The sequence below is a fragment of the Cherax quadricarinatus genome, chromosome 75 (assembly GCF_038502225.1).
Source record: "Cherax quadricarinatus isolate ZL_2023a chromosome 75, ASM3850222v1, whole genome shotgun sequence".
Taxonomy (NCBI): Eukaryota; Metazoa; Arthropoda; class Malacostraca; order Decapoda; family Parastacidae; genus Cherax; species Cherax quadricarinatus.
The window spans coordinates 14,836,128-14,862,953 of NC_091366.1; the positions used below are offsets into that span (position 1 = coordinate 14,836,128).

The 26,826-nt window shown below is 47.1% G+C and overlaps 1 protein-coding gene across 1 annotated transcript in view; it reads right to left on the reverse strand.

Moving 5' to 3' along the window:
- Positions 1-8,169, reverse strand: part of LOC128691794 (lipase 3) — a 67,231-nt gene extending 59,062 nt beyond the window's left edge. Inside the window, exon 1 of the mRNA XM_070100842.1 lies at positions 8,084-8,169. Coding sequence (XP_069956943.1) covers positions 8,084-8,107 — 24 coding nt within the window. The 5' untranslated portion in view covers positions 8,108-8,169. The remainder of the gene's footprint in view (positions 1-8,083) is intronic.
- Positions 8,170-26,826: the final 18,657 nt, after the last annotated feature.

The window sequence follows — 26,826 nt, forward strand, 5'->3', positions numbered from 1 at the left end:
TCCCATCAGTGCAGCGTCCCATCAGTGCAGCGCCCCATCAGTGCAGCGTCCCATCAGTGCAGCGTCCCATCAGTGCAGCGTCTCATCAGTGCAGCATCTCATCAGTGCAGCATCTCATCAGTGCAGCGTCCCATCAGTGCAGCGTCCCATCAGTGCAGCGTCCCATCAGTGCAGCGTCTCATCAGTGCAGCATCTCATCAGTGCAGCGTCTCATCAGTGCAGCGTCTCATCAGTGCAGCGTCCCATCAGTGCAGCGTCCCATCAGAGCAGCGTCTCATCAGTGCAGTGTCTCAGCAGTGCAGCGTCCCATCAGTGCAGCGTCCCATCAGTGCAGCGTCTCATCGGTGCAGCGTCTCATCAGTGCAGCGTCTCATCGGTGCAGCCTCCCATCAGCGTCCCATTAGCGCAGCGTCCGATCAGTGCAGCGTCCCATCAGTGCAGCGTCCCATCAGTTCAGCGTCCCATCAGCGTCCCATCAGAGCTTAAGAGTACAAGTAGTGTCTCCATAATTCATTACAGAACAAGCACTATAATAGACTCGGGAAGAGTTCCTGAGTGAAGGATTGCGCTGCCTCCTGCAGGATTGCACTGCCTCCTGCAGGATTGCACTGCCTCCTGCAGGGTTGCACTGCCTCCTGCAGGATTGCACTGCCTCCTGCAGGATTGCGCTGCCTCCTGCAGGATTGCACTGCCTCCTGCAGGGTTGCACTGCCTCCTGCAGGATTGCACTGCCTCCTGCAGGATTGCACTGCCTCCTGCAGGGTTGCACTGCCTCCTGCAGGATTGCACTGCCTCCTGCAGGATTGCACTGCCTCCTGCAGGGTTGCACTGCCTCCTGCAGGGTTGCACTGCCTCCTGCAGGGTTGCACTGCCTCCTGCAGGATTGCACTGCCTCCTGCAGGATTGCACTGCCTCCTGCAGGGTTGCACTGCCTCCTGCAGGGTTGCACTGCCTCCTGCAGGATTGCACTGCCTCCTGCAGGGTTGCACTGCCTCCTGCAGGGTTGCACTGCCTCCTGCAGGGTTGCGCTGCCTCCTGCAGGGTTGCACTGCCTCCTGCAGGATTGCACTGCCTCCTGCAGGATTGCACTGCCTCCTGCAGGGTTGCACTGCCTCCTGCAGGATTGCACTGCCTCCTGCAGGGTTGCACTGCCTCCTGCAGGATTGCACTGCCTCCTGCAGGATTGCACTGCCTCCTGCAGGGTTGCACTGCCTCCTGCAGGATTGCACTGCCTCCTGCAGGGTTGCGCTGCCTCCTGCAGGATTGCACTGCCTCCTGCAGGATTGCACTGCCTCCTGCAGGATTGCACTGCCTCCTGCAGGGTTGCACTGCCTCCTGCAGGGTTGCACTGCCTCCTGCAGGATTGCACTGCCTCCTGCAGGGTTGCACTGCCTCCTGCAGGGTTGCACTGCCTCCTGCAGGGTTGCGCTGCCTCCTGCAGGGTTGCACTGCCTCCTGCAGGGTTGCACTGCCTCCTGCAGGGTTGCACTGCCTCCTGCAGGATTGCACTGCCTCCTGCAGGATTGCACTGCCTCCTGCAGGGTTGCACTGCCTCCTGCAGGGTTGCACTGCCTCCTGCAGGGTTGCACTGCCTCCTGCAGGGTTGCACTGCCTCCTGCAGGGTTGCACTGCCTCCTGCAGGATTGCACTGCCTCCTGCAGGATTGCACTGCCTCCTGCAGGATTGCACTGCCTCCTGCAGGATTGCACTGCCTCCTGCAGGATTGCACTGCCTCCTGCAGGATTGCACTGCCTCCTGCAGGATTGCACTGCCTCCTGCAGGACTGCACTGCCTCCTGCAGGATTGCACTGCCTCCTGCAGGATTGCACTGCCTCCTGCAGGATTGCACTGCCTCCTGCAGGATTGCACTGCCTCCTGCAGGATTGCACTGCCTCCTGCAGGATTGCACTGCCTCCTGCAGGATTGCACTGCCTCCTGCAGTATTGCACTGCCTCCTGCAGGATTGCACTGCCTCCTGCAGGATTGCACTGCCTCCTGCAGGATTGCACTGCCTCCTGCAGGATTGCACTGCCTCCTGCAGGATTGCACTGCCTCCTGCAGGATTGCACTGCCTCCTGCAGGATTGCTCTGCCTCCTGCAGGATTGCACTGCCTCCTGCAGGATTGCACTGCTTCCTGCAGGATTGCACTGCCTCCTGCAGAATTGCACTGCCTCCTGCAGGATTGCACTGCTTCCTGCAGGATTGCACTGCCTCCTGCAGAATTGCACTGCCTCCTGCAGGATTGCACTGCCTCCTGCAGGATTGCACTGCTTCCTGCAGGATTGCACTGCCTCCTGCAGGATTGCACTGCCTCCTGCAGGATTGCACTGCCTCCTGCAGAATTGCACTGCCTCCTGCAGAATTGCACTGCCTCCTGCAGGATTGCACTGCCTCCTGCAGGATTGCACTGCCTCCTGCAGGATTGCACTGCCTCCTGCAGGACTGCACTGCCTCCTGCAGTATTGCACTGCCTCCTGCATGATTGCAATGCCTCCTGCAGGATTGCACTGCCTCCTGCAGGATTGCACTGCCTCCTGCAGAATTGCACTGCCTCCTGCAGGATTGCACTGCCTCCTGCAGGATTGCACTGCTTCCTGCAGGATTGCACTGCCTCCTGCAGAATTGCACTGCCTCCTGCAGGATTGCACTGCTTCCTGCAGGATTGCACTGCCTCCTGCAGAATTGCACTGCCTCCTGCAGGATTGCACTGCCTCCTGCAGGATTGCACTGCTTCCTGCAGGATTGCACTGCCTCCTGCAGGATTGCACTGCCTCCTGCAGGATTGCACTGCCTCCTGCAGAATTGCACTGCCTCCTGCAGAATTGCACTGCCTCCTGCAGGATTGCACTGCCTCCTGCAGGATTGCACTGCCTCCTGCAGGATTGCACTGCCTCCTGCAGGATTGCACTGCCTCCTGCAGTATTGCACTGCCTCCTGCATGATTGCACTGCCTCCTGCAGGATTGCACTGCCTCCTGCAGGATTGCACTGCCTCCTGCAGAATTGCACTGCCTCCTGCAGGATTGCACTGCCTCCTGCAGGATTGCACTGCCTCCTGCAGGATTGCACTGCCTCCTGCAGGATTGCACTGCCTCCTGCAGGATTGCACTGCCTCCTGCAGGATTGCACTCCCTCCTGCAGGATTGCACTACCTCCTGCAGGATTGCACTGCCTCCTGCAGGATTGCACTGCCTCCTGCAGGATTGCAACATCACCACTGGGTTGGTAGAGAAACATCTGCAAGAGTTTAATATCTTTATTCCGAAACGTTTCGCCTGCACAGCAGGTTTCTTCAGTCGAGTACAGAAAAGTTGGTAGAAACAGTGCATTATTATTATTATAATCAAGGGGAAGCGCTAAACCCGTAGGATTATGCAGCAGAAACAGTGGAGAAGTGAAGAGAAACAGTGGAGAAGTGAAGAGAAACAGTGGAGAAGTGAAGAGAAACAGTGGAGAAGTGAAGAGAAACAGTGGAGAAGTGAAGAGAAACAGTGGAGAAGTGAAGAGAAACAGTGGAGAAGTGAAGAGAAACAGTGGAGAAGTGAAGAGAAACAGTGGAGAAGTGAAGAGAAACAGTGAAGAAGTGAAGAGAAACAGTGGAGAAGTGAAGAGAAACAGTGAAGAAGTGAAGAGAAACAGTGGAGAAGTGAAGAGAAACAGTGGAGAAGTGAAGAGAAACAGTGGAGAAGTGAAGAGAAACAGTGAAGAAGTGAAGAGAAACAGTGGAGAAGTGAAGAGAAACAGTGGAGAAGTGAAGAGAAACAGTGGAGAAGTGAAGAGAAACAGTGGAGAAGTGAAGAGAAACAGTGGAGAAGTGAAGAGAAACAGTGGAGAAGTGAAGAGAAACAGTGGAGAAGTGAAGAGAAACAGTGGAGAAGTGAAGAGAAACAGTGGAGAAGTGAAGAGAAACAGTGGAGAAGTGAAGAGAAACAGTGGAGAAGTGAAGAGAAACAGTGGAGAAGTGAAGAGAAATACCTAACTATTGCACATGTACTTAAAAAATCGTAATGACACGATTGCAAACAAACCATACCACGGGTGGGGATAGAACCCGCGGTCAGAGAGTCTCAATTGTTTCAGACTATGGAACAATGCTCTTCTCCAGACTGAGGGACTGACCACCTCAAAACTTTAAGGGTGATGGACTGATTACATCGTCTTCAAGTCTCTTCTGCTTCTATCAACTTTTCTGTACTCGACTGAAGAAGCCTACTGTGTAGGCGAAACGTTTCGAAATAAAGATACCTAACTGTTGCATATGTGTCTCACCTAACAACCTGTCGGTATTTTATACCATTTTAATGTTCACGTGTAACTTACCAACCTGACGGTATATTGTACCATTGTAATATTCAACACGACTTAAGTTTTAGTGCGAACAGTGTACGTTCAGTCCCCAGAACTGCATCATTACCACTAGAATGTCACAGTGTACGTTCAGTCCCCAGAACTGCATCATTACCACTAGAATGTCACAGTGTACGTTCAGTCCCCAGAACTGCATCATTTCCACTGGAATGTCACAGTGTACGTTCAGTCCCCACAACTGCATCATTACCACTAGAATGTCACAGTGTACGTTCAGTCCCCAGAACTGCATCATCACCACTAGAATGTCACAGTGTACGTTCAGTCCCCAGAACTGCATCATTACCACTAGAATGTCACAGTGTACGTTCAGTCCCCAGAACTGCATCATTTCCACTGGAATGTCACAGTGTACTTTCAGTCCCCAGAACTGCATCATCTCCACTGGAATGTCACAGTGTACGTTCAGTTCCCAGAACGCATCATCACCACTAGAATGTCACACTGCAAACAGTGTACTTTCAGTCCCCAGAACTGCATCATCTCCACTGGAATGTCACAGTGTACGTTCAGTCCCCAGAACTGCATCATTACCACTAGAAAGTCACAGTGTACGTTCAATCCCCGGAACTGCATCATCACCACTGGAATGTCACAGTGTACGTTCAGTTCCCAGAACTGCATCATCACCACTAGAATGTCACACTGCAAACAGTGTACGTTCAGTCCCCAGAACTGCATCATCACCACTAGAATGTCACACTGCAAACAGTGTACGTTCAGTCCCCAGAACTGCATCATCACCACTAGAATGTCAGAGTGTACGTTCAATCCCCAGAACTGCATCATCTCCACTGGAATGTCACAGTGTACGTTCAGTTCCCAGAACTGCATCATCACCACTAGAATGTCACACTGCAAACAGTGTACGTTCAGTCCCCAGAACTGCATCATCACCACTAGAATGTCACACTGCAAACAGTGTACGTTCAGTCCCCAGAACTGCATCATCACCACTAGAATGTCAGAGTGTACGTTCAATCCCCAGAACTGCATCATCACCACTAGAATGTCACACTGCAAACAGTGTACGTTCAGTCCTCAGAACTGCATCATCACCACTAGAATGTCAGAGCGTACGTTCAATCCCCAGAACTGCATCATCACCACTAGAATGTCACACTGCAAACAGTGTACGTTCAGTCCCCAGAACTGCATCATCACCACTAGAATGTCACACTGCAAACAGTGTACGTTCAGTCCCCAGAACTGCATCATCACCACTAGAATGTCACACTGCAAACAGTGTACGTTCAGTCCCCAGAACTGCATCATCACCACTAGAATGTCAGAGTGTACGTTCAATCCCCAGAACTGCATCATCACCACTAGAACCACAATGTTCACTATATCGTCCAAGCATGGAAGGAGGTAAACATCCGGTACTCTGACCTCATACACTTTACGGTCGTCGGTACACATCCAGAATCCTCCATCATCTTTTAAACAAGGATACGTGTTGAAGAAACCATACCACGGGAGGGATTGAACCCGCGGTCAGAGTCTCAAAACTCCAGATCGTCGCGTTCAATCCCGCCCGTGGTATGGTTTGTTTGCAATCGTGTCATTACGATTTCGTGAGTCATATATGTTGAAGCCCACGGGACTACCAACGTTTCTGTACTCGACTGAAGAAGTCTACTGTGTAGGCGAAACGTTTCGAGACACTTATGCAACGTATGGGAATCTTTATTGAAGAAACGTTTCGCCACACAGTGGCTTCATCAGTCCAACATGAAGCAGAAAGGTGTAAAGAGAGGAGGATTTGTAGACGAGTGGTTCAGATACCCAAGAGTTGCACATGTGTCTTAATTTATCATCATCAAAGAGGGTAGGAGTTTGAGGTAATCATTCCCTCAGCCCGGAATCTGTGTTCAGTCCATCAGTCTTGTAGAAAATACAGCATAGAGCCGGAGAAGTGACTTATATACTGTAGTCAGGTGAGTGGAAGCAGGATGTTAAATTAGACACATGTGCAACCATCCATCTACAGTGGAAGCAGGAGGAGGCGGGGTCACACTGGAATCTTCCACTAGTGTAAGTAACAGGAGGAGGCGGGATCACAGTGGGGCAATCCATTAGTGTAAGTAACAGGAGGAGGCGGGATCACAGTGGGGCAATCCATTAGTGTAAGTAACAGTAGGAGGCAGGATCACAGTGGAACCATCCATTAGTGTAAGTAACAGGAGGAGGCGGGATCACAGTGGAACCATCCATTAGTGTAAGTAACAGGAGGAGGCGGGATCACAGTGGAACCATCCATTAGTGTAAGTAACAGGAGGAGGCGGGATCACAGTGGAACCATCCATTAGTGTAAGTAGGTCTTCGTCCAAAGGTTGGACAGGTACTGAAGAATTCCTTGTATCAAGATCCCATGTTGTTGCAGTGTCTGACAGATGTGATAAATGGTTTTCAAAACCGACAAGTGTCTCAATCTTCAACTTGTCGGTTTTGAAAACCATTCATCACAAAGGTATGACTCGAGGGGCAGATCCGCTTCATTACAAAAGCTGATCCAATGGACAAGTATTGAAGAATTCCTTGTATCAAGATCCCATGTTGTTGCAGTGTCTGACAGATGTGATAAATGGTTTTCAAAACCGACAAGTGTCTCAATCTTCAACTTGTCGGTTTTGAAAACCATTCATCACAAAGGTATGACTCGAGGGGCAGATCCGCTTCATTACAAAAGCTGATCCAATGGACAAGTATTGAAGAATTCCTTGTATCAAGATCCCATGTTGTTGCAGTGTCTGACAGATGTGATAAATGGTTTTCAAAACCGACAAGTATCTTAACCTTTAACTTGTCGGTTTTGAAAACCATTCATCACTCTGTGTTCATCCTCCAGACTTGCTAATTCTTAACCAAGTCTCTGAGTGGAAGCACTCTGCGTCCTACCTTCAGAAACAGCACCTCCCCTATCCGAGTTTTACAGAATGACTTGATAAATTAGACAAGTGTGCAGCACTTGGGTATCTTTATTGTGGAAACGTTTCGCCACACAGTGGCTTCATCAGTCCAATACAAAAAAGAACGGTGAAAATCAGGAGTAGTTTGAGATAATCAGTCCCTCAGCCTGGAGTCCATGTGTTCAGTTCATCAGTCTTGATCTTCACTATTCTTCGTATTGGACTGATGAAACCACTGTGTGGCGAAGCTATTCCAGGAGCTTGACAAATTAATAAAGCTCCTGGAGAGCGAAACATTGCCACAATAAAACGTCGCATTAGTTGCACATTAGCTTCTAACATATTGTCGGTAATTCTACCAACACTAACACAATAAAAATACCCAAGCACATGTGTCATAATTTATCAACTTGTCGGTTCTCTCAGGCATTTATCTACATTTACAGAATAAACACTTTCATGAGGACCTGCCTTGTATGGGCCAGTGGGTCTTTTGCAGTGTTCCTCCATTCTTATGTTGTTTTTATAATTGCAATGTTTCCACCCGAGTTTCCGAGGGCAAACACTGTAGATCCCACCTCCAGAACTATTGAAAATGGTATGAAATACCAGCCCCTCAGCCTAGAGTTGAACTCTTCTCCAGACTGAGGGACTGACTACCTCAAATACTTTTTCTCCGAGGTTGATGGACTGACATCATCTTTAGTTTACTACTACTGCTGCCTCTGTATTTGACTACTGTGACGGCGAAACGTTTCATCAATAATGATACCTAACGGTTGCACATGTGTCTTAATCCTCACCTCCAGAGCTGTAATCCTGTTCATCTTAGAAGGATTTACTTGAGTCAGGTCTCAGGTGCACTACAGCACTATGACTGACGGGCAACTACAGACTCCGCCACATTTATTGTGGCTCACTGACGGGAAGTTACGAGATAGGGCAACTCCATCATCCTGTCCTGCTGTGTACTCACCTGTTTGTGGTTACGGAAACTGAGTCTCAGCTCCTGATCCCGTTGAACATTAAAATGGTATAAAATACCGACAGGTTGTTAGGTAAGACACATATGCAACAGTTAGGTATCTTTATTTCGAAACGTTTCGCCTACACAGTAGGCTTCTTCAGTCGAGTACAGAAAAGTTGATAGAAGCAGAAGAGACTTGAAGACGATGTAATCAGTCCATCACCCTTAAAGTTTTGAGGTGGTCAGTCCCTCAGTCTGGAGAAGAGCTTTGTTCCATAGTCTGAAACAATATGGAGTTGAAGTGACAGGATGGAGCTCCATCCTGTCACTTCATGATTCTGAGGACATGTACATAACCTTCACGACTACGACAACTACTACTACAACTAACCCATCTCTTTGGGAAGGACCTACTTCCACTGGGGAATCCCGCCTACCAGTGACTATGCCCTCGTCTGCTACACCTGACGTTACTATATAAGCGCCAGGCTCCTTGCTTCTGCTTCAGAATCTCCACGACTACGGTGTTCTTCGCACCTACTCCTAGGTTGAGGGACTGTATATAGTCCTACTGTCTTCAAGTTATGTCCTAGAATTTGTATTGATAAAGCCACTGGATGGCGAAACGTCTACAATAAAGATACCCAGATGTTGCACATGTGTCTTAATTTCACCTTGTCGGTATTATATACCATTCTTGCACATTGAAAATTGGGTTGAGCAAATATTCTGTTAGTGGGATGGATTGTGAAGGACCTGCCTAGTATGGCCCAGTAGGCCTACTGCAGTGCTCCTCCTTTCTCATGTTCTTATAAGAACATAGGAAGGAAGATCAGTGCTGCGGGCCCACTGCCTAGGCAAGTCTAACTCACACCCTCCCACAACCATTCAGGTACTTGTTTAACCTATTTTTAAAGCTACACAAGGTGTGAAGGCTTACTCAGCCCTGTAATAACTTCAGACAGTATTACCAAGGCTGGCTCCTCCTCAGGAAAATTAATGAATAGAAAAAGAAATAATAACAGACAAACATAAACACTTTATTATATAGAAAATATAAAATATAAAACACTTAAATATGAAATATTAATCCTACATTAAAGAAAATGAAAAATGAAAAATATAAATCATAACTGAATTCAACGCTAATATAAAACGTGGGTGTCTGGTGTTGGTGACACTGTGTTGTTGAAATCGTAGCCGTTGCTGATGATGGGGGGGGGGTCGCAGGTGTTGGTTACAACCCACCGGTTCGTTCTTCACAGTATATCCGTGAGTATTCTATCCCGATGACAGGAAAGCAGGTTCTTTACCGCTGTAATGATGAGGGGTTACGTCCTGCAATTTCATACAGGTGCACAGGTAATTAAATCCAAAAAGGGGAAGTCTCAGGACGTTAGTCCATCTCCATCAGTTCTACTCGTTGATTGGCAGGTGACCCTCTCTGTCATCCAAGCTGGAAAGATAGACAGGTTACCCACTGCTTAAGAAATCACCCTCCATGATAAGTACAATACCTAAAAGATGTGGTGATTATTACAACAGTCAACTTAGAGCAAGACTGAAAGGACTAAGTTTATTATTGGTCAAAAGTGAAGCTTTCAACCAATAAATCCACTAGAATACAAGGCAGGCATGTACTTACAGTAGTGCTGGGAGCTGTGAGTCTAGTGATTACTGTTTGGACCGGAGCCCCACACGTCACCTTTGGGGGGGGGGGGAAGAAGGAGGGGAAGGGATAGTGGGAGCTTGACTTACCCTACCTTAACAAGAAGCCGGCAATGAAACTATCACTTTCGGGGTGGGGAAAAAAGGTGGGAATAGCGGGAGCTGGACTTACCCTACCTTAACAAGTAGCCGGCAATGAAACTATTGTTACTATATACTCCCTTGCTACTCCTATCTATTGAACTTTTCCCCTCACACAAGGTTTTAGCTTCAATGACGCTACTCGGGAGTTTGTTCCACTCATCCACAACTCTACCACCAAACCAGTGCTTTGCTATAACTTTTCAAAATCTAAAATATTTCCAACTTGAAGCCATTGCTGAGAGTCCTGTCTTGGTTAGATGCTTCTAGCACGTTATTTATATCCCCTCTGTTTATTCCTGTCTTCCATTTATGCACCTCAGTCATATCCCCCCTAATTCTATGCCTTTCCAGAGAGTGCAGATTCAGGGCCCTCAGTCCCTCGCGGGAAATTCTTAGACAACAGGCAATCAGGAACAGGAAGGAGAACCCTCACGAAAAGTGGACAGATCAGGAAGATTCCGAGAGTGAGGCTGAAAAAGGGATAATCAAAAGGGATAATCAAAAGGGATAATCAGGTCAATGCCAGTGCGAGTGGCAGGTGCAGTAGTCAAGATTAAATGTAATAATAGTATACAATATCGACTTGTAAAGTAGAAGGACACAAGTGCAACTAATGTGACATTAGTTGCACTTGTGTCCTTTTACTTTACTTATTGTCGGTAATTCTACCAACTTTATTGCAATATCGTCTTGTTGATAAGTCAGACACATGTCAATAGTTAGGTATCTTTATTCCGAAACGTTTCGCCTACACAGTAGTCTTCTTCAGTCTAGTACATTAGTATTAGAGATGTAGAGATGATGTCATTAGTCCATCAGCCTTGAAGACGGAGTTTTGAGGTGATCAGTCCCTCAGCCTGGAGAAGAGTTTTGCTTCATAGTCTGGAACAGTGAGAGGTTGAAGTGAGAGTCAAAGATGAGGCTCATCCTCACTATACGTCTTCTGACTGAGGAAGCCTACTGTGTAGGCGAGAAGTTTCGGAATAAAGATACCTAACTGTCCTGGAATTTGTATTGATAAAGCCACTGGATGGCGAAACGTCTACAATAAAGATACCCAGAGGTTGCACATGTGTCTTAATTTCATCTTGTCGGTATTGTATACCATTCTTATACATACCTAACTGTTGCACATCGGTCTTACTTATCAAAGAAAGATTTCTGATACATAATTTCAACTCGTGTAATGAAGGGGATCAGTCCCTTGAGTCAGACCTACGTTAAGGTGAGATAAAAATAAATTGTGAAAATGTCAGAACTGTCCTTAATGTGTATCACTTACATGTACATGACCTTGTTCTTACATGTACGTGACTCAAGAAATGTTGCAAATAAACCATACGTGACCTTGTTCTTACATGTACGTGACCACAAATGCAAGTTTTTACAGACGAATCTCCAGCTAGCGTGGCCGTGACGAACTCTAGCTCAAGTCCCTTCACTGCCGTCAACATGACTTAAGAAATCGTAATGACACGATTGCAAATATGTTGACGGCAGTGAAGGGACTTGAGCTAGAGTTCGTCACGGCCACGCTAGCTGGAGATTCGTCTGTAAAAACTTGCATTTGTGGTCACAGAGGTGCCTGTGCTAACCTTCCTATGGTGTAGAAATATACCTAGTTGGATGAATCCTTGTTCTTACTTAATATGGTCATACTTTTCTGTAATTAAGGTGTAAAGAAAGAATATTCAGTATAATGAAAGAATAAGTAATGTATTCTTAGGTAAAAGGTCATAAGAACAGCTAATGTGACCTGGCCTGGAATTTTACGACTCACTCGCCACAAGTTCGATCCCCACCCGTGGTATAGTTTTTTTTACACATGCTTTATGTGATCTCTGGGAAAAATTCTCTGCTCCTGCATAGTGAGATTGACAATCAAAAGATTTTGGCCAACTTCAGCTGGCCAGAATATTTATTTCCATACTGAATACTGTGTTAAGGTGAATGTGTAAATGATCCTTTACAAGCTGGTAACTTACCTATGTTAAGATGGTAAATGTAGGTTCCACTTCTGTTACTATCAGCCTGTCAGTAGTGTTTCTGTGTAGTATACTTAGATAAAAACTGAGACATGTGCAACATCTGGGTATCTTTATTGTAGACGTTTCGCCATCCAGTGGCTTTATCAGTATAGATTCTAGGAGATATTTTGAAGATGAGGTAATCAGTCCCTCAGCCTTAGAGTTGCTGTGAACAGCACCGTAATCGTGAAGATTCTGGAGCATGAAGCGTGAAGACGACCACAGCTGTCGTGAGATGGGGAGGAAAAATGATCAGGAAGGATGGAAATGCTGGAAAAGGATGGGAGGGAGGAGGAGAGGAGGAAAATAGGCAAGTGGCCAAGCCACTTTGTTGCATGTGGTATTGAGGTACTGCAGGCGTAGATGAAGAGGAATGAACGATGTTGGTACTTGGTTCACAAGGAAAGGATGACGAAGGCGGCGGCAGGAGCTGGGAGTGTCAGAAGGCAGCAAGCAGGATGAGTTGTTTCGGTGGTGTAGCAGGGCAGGCTGGATCGTCAGCTAGGCAGTGAATAGTCGCAAGCTGGTTATGCAACTGGGCCATTGAAGAGATTGGTGAACTTCGTTCTTGAGAGATGGTGCACTTTAAAGGAGATTGTTGGATCTGTATCCAGATGGCTGAGGTGGTGGATTATACCGTCTAGCCCAATGGGTCGTTCTGTGGTACAGGTGAACTTTACAGTCCCTTCTTGGAGCCGGTGGACGAGTTCGTGGGCAATCATTGCGTTATTGTGTGGTTTCGTGGTGTAGAAGGAGATACCAGGCGTATTGAGGAATGGTTTTGTCGCAGAGGAAGGTGAGGCCGGTGGTAGATTGGTGTTGGAAGGTGGAGGTGGTCTCTCATTGGCGGGTGTTGGTGGAGGCTCGACGGGCTGCGAAGCCTCTGATTGGTCTGTAGTAGTGGTGGTGGCTTGAGGTGGAGGTGGTCTATCATTGGGGGATTGTGAAGTAGAGCAGGTAGCTTCTGCAGAAATCATATCTTGCAAGTCATCTGGTGCCTCGAAGCTGACGATTTTTGGAATAATCTTCAAAACATCAGCTGAAGCAGGACTAGCTGGGAAGTTGAATGATGGCAGATTGTTGAGGGCAAGAATATCATTCATAGTTGTATTGAAACAACCCGGGTTAGCTGCATTCTGCATGTGTGCATACATCAGGCAGTAGTAGAATTTTGTTAAAATATCGTCTGGTAGAGAAGAGGCTGTGACTGGTGGAGGCTGCTGGGTGGCTTGTAAAATCTTGGTGGTGGTCGTCTGAAGCTTAGCTATAGCAGCATAAGTAGGAGAGTTTCCTGTAGTCTTCTTCAGGTCTTCCTTTAGTTTCTTTGAAAGGATCTCCTTACGAACAGGACATCATTACCTTTGTAAATTGTGAGTTCATTACCTTTGTAAATTGTGAGTTCATTACCTCTGTAACTTGCTCAGCTATCAAAACTTTGGAGTTCAGTCCCTGGACCAATTATGTACCTCTGTAATCTTTTGACTACCGCCCACAGGATGGGTATGGGGTGCATAATAAACATATTAAACTAACTAACGAACAGGACATTTGGCTGCAAGTGTATGGTGGTCACTCTTACAGTTGACGCAGATAGGAGCAGCAGTTGAGGTGCAGGAACGAAAGTCGTGACTTTCAGACCCACAGGTGGAACAGATCTTGTTCTTCGCATGGCATTCAACAGTTGAATGATGGTAGGAGTAGCATATCCAGCAAGTCGTTACATGATTGAAGCGTTCTGGTCAAATTTGACGAGGGTTGATAAAGTAGTAGGATATGGCCAGGCCATCAGACAGTGCTCTGGTCGCCATGGTGACGTCCAGAAACGTTACCTTGAGCATCGAGGAAGCGTTGGGAATCTTCACAACAGAGTCAATCTTGGCCCAGGCGTTAAGATCTTCAATTGATGACTTAATGTCGTCGGGAGACATGTTTGTGATGAGCTTATCAAGGCGTTTCATAAACACTGACCGTTTAACTAGCATGTAAGGTGAGGTAGAGATGGTAAAGCCTCGGTCGTCAGGATCTTCAGCGCAGCAGGCGTGAGTACCTTGTCTGCTTCTTCATCATCAAGAAAGGTGACAAGGAAAGCTTCTTTCAGAGTAGTAATGTTGGAGAACTTAACTCTCAGACTAGACTGGAGAGAGGATGCAAGTTCAAGTTTCGTGGCATCGTTGATGACAGTAGTCTTGAGTTTAATCCTCACACGATGAGACATCGTGGAGATGGTAGAGGTTCCACTCCCCAACGGGGATCGTAAGGAGACTGGTTGAGAAGTGCAGGAGCGTCTGTGACCGTACACGACGAAGTCTACAGAGCGAATCGTGTCTCTAGAATCTGTCTGTATTATTTTCTTCTGGAGCAACTTACGACCAGAGCTTTGGTTAGAAGGGTAAGGAAGAAGGATAGATAAGGATAGAAATATGGGAAAAGGATGGGAGGGGGAACGAGGTAGGATGCAAAAGGGAAGTCGCCCAACCACTTTGTTGCAATATAAAAAGTATGTGTGTAATAACAGAATTGTTGGAAGTGGTTTAACACTTACCCATCAGAGTCACACAGATATAACAGATATTAAGGTGCATGACTCTGAATCCCTAATAGATATACAAGTTGCAATTGTATTTTTTTTTTTGCGATTGCATAAGGAAAATTTTAACGACAAGACAAGGCGATGATTATATAGACAATTCTTGTAAAGTCACTGGGCACGTTGGCTTCTTTCAAGGTGGTGTCCCGCCATAGTAAATGGAATTTATAATAGTAGATGTGAAAGTAGAAGTGCTATATAAGATATCTCCCTAATTAGGGGCGATAATTTTCTTAGTAGATATAGAAGGGTTCTGGTGTTAGCCAATCATCTTCATCTGCAGGGAGGTTGCTCAAGATCATTGGTCGATGGTAATCGTCTTTATGGATGAAGCAACGCAGCCTCTGTGGGAGAGTCATTCTTTGGGTCCCATGAGGAGAATATGACGCAGTTAAGCGTCATATTCTCTCCAGCTTTTTTAATGTTCTTCCCTCTTTTAAACCCCTCTTTCGATCTTATGAGGCTGCTCTTATTGCTACCAGGCGTCGTAAGAATCAGCTTCGCTTCCTACGTGACTGTCTTGCTGAACAAATTCTGCCCACCTTCCTTCTCTCATTTCCTGAAACCCACCCTACTGGGCACTCCCTTTCCTGACCATGTCTGTCTCCTACTTCAACAGCTCATTCTTTCTACTAAGTCACAGGTTGAAGATGCCTTCTTCACTTTCCGTCAACGTTAACGTGCTCTCTTTGCGGCTCTACCATAGGATCTCTGTAGCCTTCTCTCTACCATTGCCTCTGACACTGCTCGCCTGAATACACAAATTCATTCTTCTAAACTACAGAATAAACTTTAACGTCTCATCTCAGCTAGCCCTTGGTCTAAATTCTCCCTCACTGACTGTGTTACTAACTTGTCTTCTGTCTCACTCTCTCAGTATGAGCTTGAACTTCTTGGTTTTGGTCTTTCCTTTGCCACTTCGCCTGCCCCTCGCGCTGGTATTGCCCTGATTACCTCTTTTGATTCTTTTCGTCAGTCTCGCTCCCGTAATCTTCCTGACATGTCCACTTTTCGTGGTGCTCTCCTTCCTGCTCTTGTTAGTCTGTTTTCTAAGAATCACCACCTTCCACGCCGTTACCAACTTGCCATTTCTTCTCTTAAATCCAACACTAACATTGTCATACTATCTTCTGACAAAGGTAATTTGGTAGTTATCCTTGATCGCAAGGATTGCTCTCTGACTCACGTACCTACACTCCTCTCGTCCAACCCTTGATCGCATCAAGAGAACTTTCAACAAGAAACTAAGGACCCTCTCCGACCTCTGTCTGCCTGACTTTGACCTTGTTCAACGGTTTCGTGTCATCTGTCCCTCTCTTCCCTATTTCTATGGCCTTCCCAAAACTCATAAACCTGATATTCCTCTTCGTCCTATCATATCCTCTAGAGGTTCTGTCTCTTATTCTCTTGCTTCTTGGTTGGCCAAAACCCTCACTCCCTTTCTTGGTACTTTTTCTCCTGCCCACCTTCGTCACTCTCAAGACTTCATTCAACGGGTTCGCTCTCTCCCTACCTGTAAGATGCTTAGTCTTGATGTTAAGTCCCTCTTCACCAATGTCCCTCTTGATGATGTCATTGATTTCCTTAGAGAGAAGGCCCATGAAGTGTTTCTTCATCTCCCTATACCTATTGATGTCTTTCTTGATCTGATCCGCCTCTGTGTGGACTCTAATTAATTTTCCTTCCAAGGGAAATATTATTCTCAAACCTTCGGTGTCGCTATGGGCTCTCCTCTCTCTCCTGTCCCTGCTAATCTTTACATGGAATATTTCGAGACTGTTCTTCTTCCTACCCTCGATGTGCAACCTTCACTCTGGCTCCGGTATGTGGATGATATCTTTGCTCTGTGGCCTCATGACTCCAGTCTCTTCCAACCTTTCCTTGCCTCTTCCATTAAGTTTAAAGCTGAATGGGAATCTAATTCCTTGCTTCCTTTCCTTGATGTCCATGTCCACCGCTCAGATACAGGTTTTTTCTTTTCCGTTTACCGAAAACCTATGCACAGTGGCATGTACATTCACTACTTTTCCTATCATGCTTCCCCTGTCAAGAAAAGTGTTCTTATCTCCCTCTTTCTCCGTGCCCTCCGCATCTGTGATCCTCAGTTCCTTCCAGCAGAAATTTCCACTCTTCATAATTCGTTTTCCCGTCTTGGCTACCCTTCCCATTTCATAGACTGCCTTCTCACGTGCTAAACGTAATTTCTTCTCTCCCAAACTCTCTACTCCTGGGAACTCTTCTGTCCTCTGCCTTCCCTACATTTCCGGTCTTTCTAATCTCAACAATTCTCTCCGTCCCTTAGACATCAAGCTTACTTTCCGCCAGACTAACACTCTTCGCACTAATCTCGTTCATACCTCTCCTCCCTCTACAGATGTTCCTGGTGTCTACTCTATTTCTTGCTCCTCCTGTCCTCTTCAGTACTTTGGAGAAACTGGCCGATCTCTTTCTGACAGACTTAGGGAGCACAAAAATAGTGTTAGGCTTGCCGACACTAACAATGCTCTGTTCTGTCACGTCAGAGATCATAGCCATCCTATTGACTGGTCTTCCGCTAAAACTGTCTTCCCTACTTCCAACTCTAACAGTCGCCGTCTAGATGAATCCTCTCTAATACACAACGTTCCTTGTATGAATCTTAGTCCTGGCTTCGTCTCTGTAGATGCCTTCCTTTCCCACTACATTGTAAAATGCTCCAAACTTCAGAACACCCGTGACTTAACCTGATTCCTCATTTTTTCTTTTTCTTCTTCTCCCTCTTCCCCTTTCCTCTTTCCTTCTTTTTTGTCCTCTCGGTTGTCTTTCTTTCTTCTGTCTCGTGATTCTGTTCCTTCATTATTTATTTCATCACTTCCCCTTCACCCACCTCTGTGCACTTGCTCTCACTTTGTGGGCACCTAGCTTCCTTGCAGTACTCCCCTTTCTTTGTATTTGACTGGCTCCTCCTCCTTAATTCCCCACTACTACCACTACCACTACTACTACTACTACTACTACCACTACTACTATTACTACTACTACTACTACCACTACTACTACTACTACTACCACTACTACTATTACTACTACTACTACTACCACTACTACTACTACTACTACTACTACTACTACTACTACTACTACCACTACTACTACTACCACCACTACCTCTTCCTACCTATATATAGCCGTCCTGCTCCAATTCTCGTTCACACACACCAACTCATTCATTGGACACACAGCTCCATCGACGAACGATCTCGCCTCTCTAATTACCCCGTGTTGAGTGTGACTATCCTCAGAGTGGTGGTTACTAAACCTTCGTCTTCACCTTCAGGATTGGTGCGTCGGTGGTTGCCTACCCAAGGGCAGGAAGCCTCCCTCTGCACTCCTGTTGCTATCTGTAGCCTCCACGCTCCAGACTGTACGTGTAGTCTACACGCTATACAGCCAGTGTTGCCTCTCCTCGCCGTTGTCTGAAGTCTCCACGCCTCAGCCTGTATGTGAAGTCTGCTCGCCATTCAGCTAGTGTTGGCTCTCCTCATCGCTCACAGCCAGAGTTGTTCTCTTCACCGAGTGGTGGTTACTGGACCTTCGTCTTCACCATCAGGATTGGTGCGTCGGTGGCTGCCTACCCAAGGGCAGGAAGCCTCCCTCTGCACTCCTGTTGCTGTCTGAAGTCTCCACGCCTCAGCCTGTATGTGAAGTCTGCTCGCCATTCAGCTAGTGTTGGCTCTCCTCATCGCTCACAGCCAGAGTTGCTCTCTTCACCGAGTGGTGGTTACTGGACCTTCGTCTTCACCATCAGGATTGGTGCGTCGGTGGCTGCCTACCCAAGGGCAGGAAGCTTCCCTCTGCACTCCTGTTGCTGTCTGAAGTCTCCACGCCTCAGCCTGTACGTGTGGTCTGCACGCCTTACAGCCAGTTCAGGGCATACAGTGCTCCATCAAGCTACAGCTCACCTCCTCAGTGTCCTGTGCCTCCAGAGACGGACTCCACAAGAAACTTTAAAGTTATAGCCAGGCAAGTACGTGTGTCTACTTCACACGTACTTGCCTAGCCAATTTTTCTCACAGGATTGGCCCCCACATCTAATTTACGATGCCTGCAATGCCTTCCACCTCCTTTCCCCTTACCACTCCTCTACTGCCAACACCTGCCTCTACTCTGTCTACTCCTGCTTCTAAGGCCTACCCTGCCCCCGCCTCTTCCAAGCCCAATTCTTTCTCGCTTAACCTCAAATACTCTAAATCTGATCATGCCACTATCTGTCCTGGAAATTTACTGTACCAGATCACTGGCGCTCCTCAGTATAAAGTCTTTAAAACCAACTCTGGATTCAAACTACTTCTTGACAGACATTCTTACGAAACGTACACCTCAACCGAGACCAGACAAAAACTTCTCAATGCAGGCTTCACTATTATTTGGACTCCTGAGCACCGCGCCAAATGCACAGTGATCGCAAAACACGTAGACTATTCTCTCCTGACTGCCTATGACACAGACAAAGAAGACTTAATCAAAGACATTAGTACTAAGAACAAAGTCTCTGTTGACGATATTTATAGACCTGAAAACTCTACCATCCTCAAAATACGCTGTTCAACTCCTTCTGACGCCTCTACACTCTTCAATCAAGGAATCCTTGCTAAGACCATCCGCATTCCTCCAAACTCCCTCTTCACTCCAAACTTTCACCCCATCACACAATGTCTGAAATGCTACAAATTCGGCCACGACAAAATCTCATGCACTTCCACACAAACCTGCTCCAGATGTTCAGCAACTGGCCACTTCTGGAACACTTGCAACCTCCCCCTTAAATGTTCTAACTGCGGTGGGTCACACACTGCAGTTGCAAATTCCTGCCCTACTAGAAAAGACATTCTCTCCACCCTCAGAGAAAGCCAACCTCCCTCCCTCCCCAACCCCTTCCCTGCACCTCCCCCTCCTACAATACCTTCCACCCCTACCCCCAATGCCTGGGTTACCCCACGCACTTGGTCTACCCCTCCTACTCTACACACTTCAAACACCAACACACAGACTACAATCACCTCTCCTTCTACACCTACACCCACACTAGACTACAAAACTAACTGCCAACTCGCCACTGCTGCCCACTCTGCGATGGTAATCTCTCAAGCCTACCAATCAGACTACTCACATGTCCTTAACCTAATCTTGTCTGCTAACAATCTTCCCTCTTTAATTATCCCTCCTTCCTGCTTCTCTTCTAAGCCCCCTACAACCTCTACCTCCTCCCTCTCTCCCACCCCCCCACTTCCTACACCCACCAGCTCTCCTCCCCCCCTACCCCTCTTCACTACTTCCACCCCTCCCACCAACACCCCTACTGCTGCTGCTACGACCACCCCTCCCCCGACCTCCTTACCCACTTCCTCTTCCCCAACCAAAGCTTCCGCTTCCTTACCCAGTACCATAGCTTCCACTTCCTCATCCCCTACCAAAGCTTCCACTTCCTCTGCATCTACCTTCGCCCACTCCTCCACCACAACCAAAACTTCATCCAGGTCCAACTCCACCTCCTCCAGACAAAATCCACTCAAACCCAAACCTGCCCCAACTTCTGACAGACATACAAAAGAACATAAAAACAGATCCATCTCTTCCTCCCCCTCCAGGAAACGGGTCCGTAACACCTACAAACTCGCATCCACTGATGGCACCACTATCACGGGTTTTAATCCAAACTCCTCCGACATTAACTTTGCTATGACGAAACCATTAAATCATGTTTAAAGTGATTCAGTTCAACGTACGTTCTTACTTTACTATTAGACACCTACTGGCCGAGCTCCTTGAAGCAGAGAGACCAGATATTGTTTTGCTAAACAGTACCTGCCTCAAAGCCCCTCAACGTATCCGCCATTATGGTTATACTGCACTACAGTCCCCCTATGATCCCCACGATGGGGTTGCCATCCTTGTCAAATCCAACATAAAACACGAATCTCTCCCAATCCCTTTTATTCACCAACACTGTCTTGCAGTCAGAATACACACCCACCTTGGCCCCTTTATCTTTTTCACCACCTATGCTCGCCCAAACACTATTCTCAACATACACGACCTTTCCTTAGTCTTCAACTACACCAACACACCAACATACCTACTAGCTGACATGAATGCCAAACACACCGCCTTTCATCACACCAGTAACAACCAACTTGGTCACCAATTACTCAACTTCACTAACCATAAACACCTAATTCATCTCGGCCCAGACTTCAATACCTTCTTCAATCACACGGGCCAAGGCAAACCAGACATCATTCTGGCAAACCGAGCCAGTTCTCTATTTCAACACTACATCTCACCTGGCCCTATTACAGGCTCTGATCACATCCCAGTCATCTTGCACATCTCCTCCAACCCTATCCTCATTCCAACCACACCTTCCTTCTCCTACAAGAACGCTGACTGGGATGCTTTCAAACAACACATAGACAATATTAACCTCACCTATGACTATAACAACAAACCTATCTCTGACATCGATACTCAACTTGATCTCATCCAGGACACCATTACACAAGCAGCCAACATCGCAATACCAAAGAAAACTCACACCACTCGTTATTCCTTCAAACCGTCACTCAGAACAAGAAGACTAATTATCTGCTACCACAACCGCTTCCTCTACAACACACACAGATTTAATCAAGTTCGATTAGATCTCACTTACCTTAGAAACAACATTCTACACAGTCTAGACCAAGACCACAACAATCACTGGTCACAACTCATACAACAAGCTGACAAACAGCGTATTAAAAACACTAAAGCCTTCTGGAACTTTATCAAAAAAATAAGAGGCACTACTCCCACCAACAAATTCAAACACATCACCCACAACAACACACACATCTCAGACCCGCAGGCTGCTACCAACATCTTCAAACACATCTGGGAGAACATCTTCCACCCTCACCGACCTCACCCTAACGTTATTCAACACATTCAGAACATAGAACATTGGAACACTGCACACACACAAGATACAACACCAGATAGCCACATTCATCTAGACTCTCTTACCTCCTCCCAAGAACTCGACACTCCTTTCACCAACACAGACATTAAAACTCTCCTCAGACACCTTCCTCCCAAGGCTCCTGGCGCCTCTGGCCTAAACCATATTATCCTAAAACACCTTCCTGACTCTATCATTACTGCCTACACAAACCTCCTCAATGCCTCCCTTGCCTCTGGATACTTCCCTTCCCTCTTCAAAGCTGCTACTGCTATCCTCCTTCCTAAACCCAAAAAAGACCACTCTGATCCTAGAAATTATCGCCCTATCAGCCTCCTCGAAACTTTAGGTAAACTCTTTGAAAAACTCATCAACCATCGCCTTCGCAGATACCTGGAACACAACTCTCTACTTTCTGATGGTCAGTTTGGCTTCAGAACACACAGATCCACACAAGATGCCATTAACATCATTCTCAACTACATCCACATAAACACAGAACAAAGAAACAGGACAGCCCTGGTTGCAAAAGACGTTGAAAAAGCTTTTGACACTGTCTGGCACCAAGGGCTCAAGTACAAACTCTGCACTAACTTTAACCTGCCTCTCACTACTCGTAAACTCCTCTGCAACTTCCTAGACGGCCGTACCATGAGAATCAAATTCCAAGGCTGTTACTCTGACTACTTCACACTAAATGCTGGAGTACCCCAGGGATCTGTCCTCTCCCCTACCCTCTACATTTTATACACTAACGACATTCCAACACCTGTATACCAAAACTCCATCACACTAGCCTATGCAGACGACATTACACAACTTATCACTCATGCCAATATAGATACACTCACACACAAAACACAAAATGAGGTCGACAGGATAGCCATCTGGGAACAAAAATGGAGGATCAAAACCAATGCAGCTAAATCCAGCATTACATATTTTAACTACAGAAAACGTGATCCTCCATTACCTGTCGAGCTCAGAACAGCTGACACCCGCACTTACATCCCCATGACACAATCTGTCACTGTCCTTGGCGTTAATCTTGACTACCTTCTACGCTTACACGGACACATTCACTCAAGGCATGCAATAGCTAGTAAGGCCCTTGCGGGCCTCTACAAGCTGAAACATGCCTCTCAACGCACCAAACTACACCTCTACAAATCCCTTATACGTCCTCTGATAACTTACTCTCCTCTAGCCCTCTCTCTTGCAGCAAAAACAAACTTACTTAAACTGCAGCGTGTCCAGAACAAGGCGCTGCGCTGGGTGCTTGATGTCAGATGGGAGGACTTCGCCACATGCGAGTCTCTACATGCCCAGTTAGACATCCCTGCGCTGAATCTGTACTGGAAGACGCTCAGTGACAGACAGATTGACAAACTCGTGACACGACATGACTACTGGACCTCTCTCCTTGACGAAGACATTCGCAGACCCACAAACCAACACAACCTTTTCTACTCCTTGCATGATCCTGCTCCTAACCCTATTTACAAATAACCTTGGATTCTCCGAGAGGTACCTTCTATGACAGGTACCATTCTCTGATCCACGTTCGCCTTACCCTTTGGGTTAAGACATGGCTCAGTTCTACACTCCTCTCTAGCTCTAAACGTCGCATGTCCCTTCCTTCCCGCTCACCCCACCGGAGTCCCAACAGAAGAGCCTGAATTTCTCTTCTCAATATCTGTCCCACGATCGCCTCGCTGCTGGGTTAAGCCCTGGCTCTATTTCTACGACTAAGAACACTCCTCTCCAGCACTGTTCTTCGTCTGTCCCGTCTTCCCCGCTCATCCCATTTGGGATCTTACCTGAACTTTCGTTCGTTCGTTCGTTCGTTCGTTCGTTGGAAGGTGATTTGAGCTGGTTTACCTGCTCCTTGGAGGGACGGCGTGTCTTACTGTTCACATTGATCCATCCTTCCGTATTCTCTGGCTGCATGGTTAGGCTTGTCAGAACTGGATTATTATTATTATTATAATCAAGGGGGAAGCACTAAACCCGGAGGATTATACAGCGCCTGGGGGGGGGATATGTGGAAGGCATTCAGGCTTAATTCGGGGAACTGGAGCACAGATCCAATTCCCTAAATCAAGAGCCCCTCACCAACATCAAGGAACCTTCCTTGAGGGGAGGGAAGGTTCCTTGATGTTGGTGAGGGGCTCTTGATTTAGGGAATTGGATCTGTGCTCCAGTTCCCCGAATTAAGCCTGAATGCCTTCCACATATCCCCCCCCCAGGCGCTGTATAATCCTCCGGGTTTAGCGCTTCCCCCTTGATTATAATAATAATAATAATCCAGTTCTGACAAGCCTAACCATGCGGCCAGAGAATACGGAAGGATGGATCAATGTGAACAGTAAGACACGCCGTCCCTCCAAGGAGCAGGTAAACCAGCTCAAATCACCTTCCAGATTCAAGGTAAAAGCTTATGGGGAACACAAAACCCACTATGGTGTGGTTACACACCTGGAAACACGGCACAAACTGAGGTTCAAGATATGGTTCAACCTGAGGGGAGAACCAATACTGACTCCTATCAACAGGGAAATGCATATCACCTTGAAGAAAGTCTTGGAGACAGACCGCTCCTTCACCCTGGAGGAACTGGATTCTCGGCAGAAGGTCACCAAGGGTGTAGTGATGCGATACCCGCTGATGATGCCCATCGAGGCAGTAGCAGCTCATCCCAGTGTCGTGTCAGTTCAGCGTCTCAAGGCAAAATCGGCAGGCAACGCACCAACCCGGCAAGTCCTCATTCAGCATGTAGGACCGCTGCCATCCCAGCTGGACCTCGGTTCTTGGGGCAGATACGATGTCAGGACCTTCACGGCAGAACCAGTTCGCTGTTTTAAGTGCCAGCGTTACGGACACCTGGGTGCACTCTGTCCGAACAGAGTAATCTGCAGTGTCTGCAGCCAGCCCCACCCTACCGAGGAATGCATCACCAAGCTGAAGAATGCATCGCCACCCACTCCACGATGCCCGAATTGCAGGCAGAAACACCATGCCTGGAACCCTCCATGCCCTGAGAGGCTCACTAGAATTCGTGAGGCCTGGAAGGCACCAACGACGAGACAGCAGGCTAGGGCAGAGCATCACCCATCAGGTGGCCCGGTGGCCTGGTGGCTAAAGCTCCGGCTTCACACACGGAGGGCCCGGGTTCGATTCCCGGCGGGTGGAAACATTTCGACACGTTTCCTTACACCTGTTGTCCTGTTTACCTAGCAGCAAATAGGTACCTGGGTGTTAGTCGACTGGTGTGGGTCGCATCCTGGGGGACAAGATTAAGGACCCCAATGGAAATAAGTTAGACAGTCCTCGATGACGCACTGACTTTCTTGGGTTATCCTGGGTGGCTAACCCTCCGTGGTTAAAAATCCGAACGAAATCTTATCTTATCTTATCTTACCCTCAGCAGACGATGGGTGTAGAGAATCCTGAGATACTGCAGAACTCTCATCAGGCAACCCAACTCAATGCCCAGGAATTTCCGACCCTTGAAGACTCAACCAGGCGTCATGAACAGGAGCATCTTCCCCCACTACCGCAACGAAGAAACAAAAACATGAGGAATAGGCGGCGCCAACAGGAAACATCTGGGCAACGCAATCAGCAGACGGCACTACACGAGCCCCCACCGGCCTCCTTGCCAGGCACAGCCACTATGCAGGCTGTGGCTGCACCTCACCAGCAGATGCCGGTTACACAACTTGGCATACAGCAACAGGCCACGGTGTGCACAGTGAAGAAATACAACCCTCAGCAGTCCCCACAGATTACAACAGCCCAGATAATATTCACTGTTTCGAACCCACCGACAACGCAGGCCCCCAACAGAGAGGATCTCTTAACACTCATCAAGGCATTCACAGATATTATCTGCAACATAATCACCTCCACAGAACAACAGAGCATGTTCCGGCAGATGGTCAGCACACTCCTGAGGGTGTGCTTACTGAAAGAGCAGGAAACAGTGGATGCCATGAATCTGCAGATTATCAGAGCGGACAGAGCCCAGTCCCCAGCTCAGGAAACAGCTGAGATGGAGTAACCTCAGTCGCTTATGAGGCACACTAGCTGAACTGTCCGGAACAGTGTTTGAGCAGCATATGCTGCAACAGTGAGGAATCAATTCTCCTTCAGGAGCCAGAGACGGGTCATCTCAAGATTAAGACCCATACCAGGACCCTGATCTTGGCGAACATTATACATACATATACATACAATTCTCGTTAGTGTGACTTTGTAAATGGTCCAAGTCGGACCGAAACGTCGTCGTAAGCTTCTCTCTTTTATGTGCGGGTTATTTGTGTATCGTTCCAGCCACGGTATTGTGCCTTTTTTTGTTATTAATGATATAGTCGGTAGTATTTTCAACTTGGGGAAGATGTTCTCTATCTGGTATGTAGAGTTCTTGCATTGCATAGAGTTGCCTCTTTTTCAGCATATCAATGCGTACATTTAAGGCAGTAATATCCTGTTGTATGTGTAAATCTGCCATTTTGATTCTGTCTCTCCTCCTGGTACCCGTAATAAAGCGGAGAGCTTTATTACGGGTACAACTGTTGTAACCGTAGCATGTTGATCTTTGTTGTTAATGACATTGGGACACATGGGTATTCAAGTATAGGTCTTATCATCATTTTATACAGATGTTTTTTGGCATGTGGAGGAGCTTGATTGAATCTACAGAGACTGCTAAGACCGGCTTTGGCTATATTGATCTTTTTATCTACATGAGATGTTGAGTGGAGCAGCCTGTCTATTTCATATCCCAAGATCTTGTTAGGGTTTCTAATGGCTACGGGTGTACCTCTGATGGAGATACCCCCTTTATCTTCGATGGTTGATGCAAAACATCCTATCGTGCTAACAAGGACCTTGTCAGGATTAGTCGTAATTCTCCATTTCTTTTCCCAATTAGATGTTCGACGAAGTTCAATATTCATTTTTTCTATGACTCTCTCATACTTGTATTTTCCTGATACCGGAGTTGATGAGACGACATGAATAACATCATCTGCAAATTGCGTTATAATTGTATCATTAAACTCTGGTTGAGGAAGGTCATTCACATAAATGTTAAACAGAAGTGGACTAAGACAAGAACCTTGTGGGACACCAGCCGTCGGTATAAAAGGTTCTGTCGACTTGCCATGAAA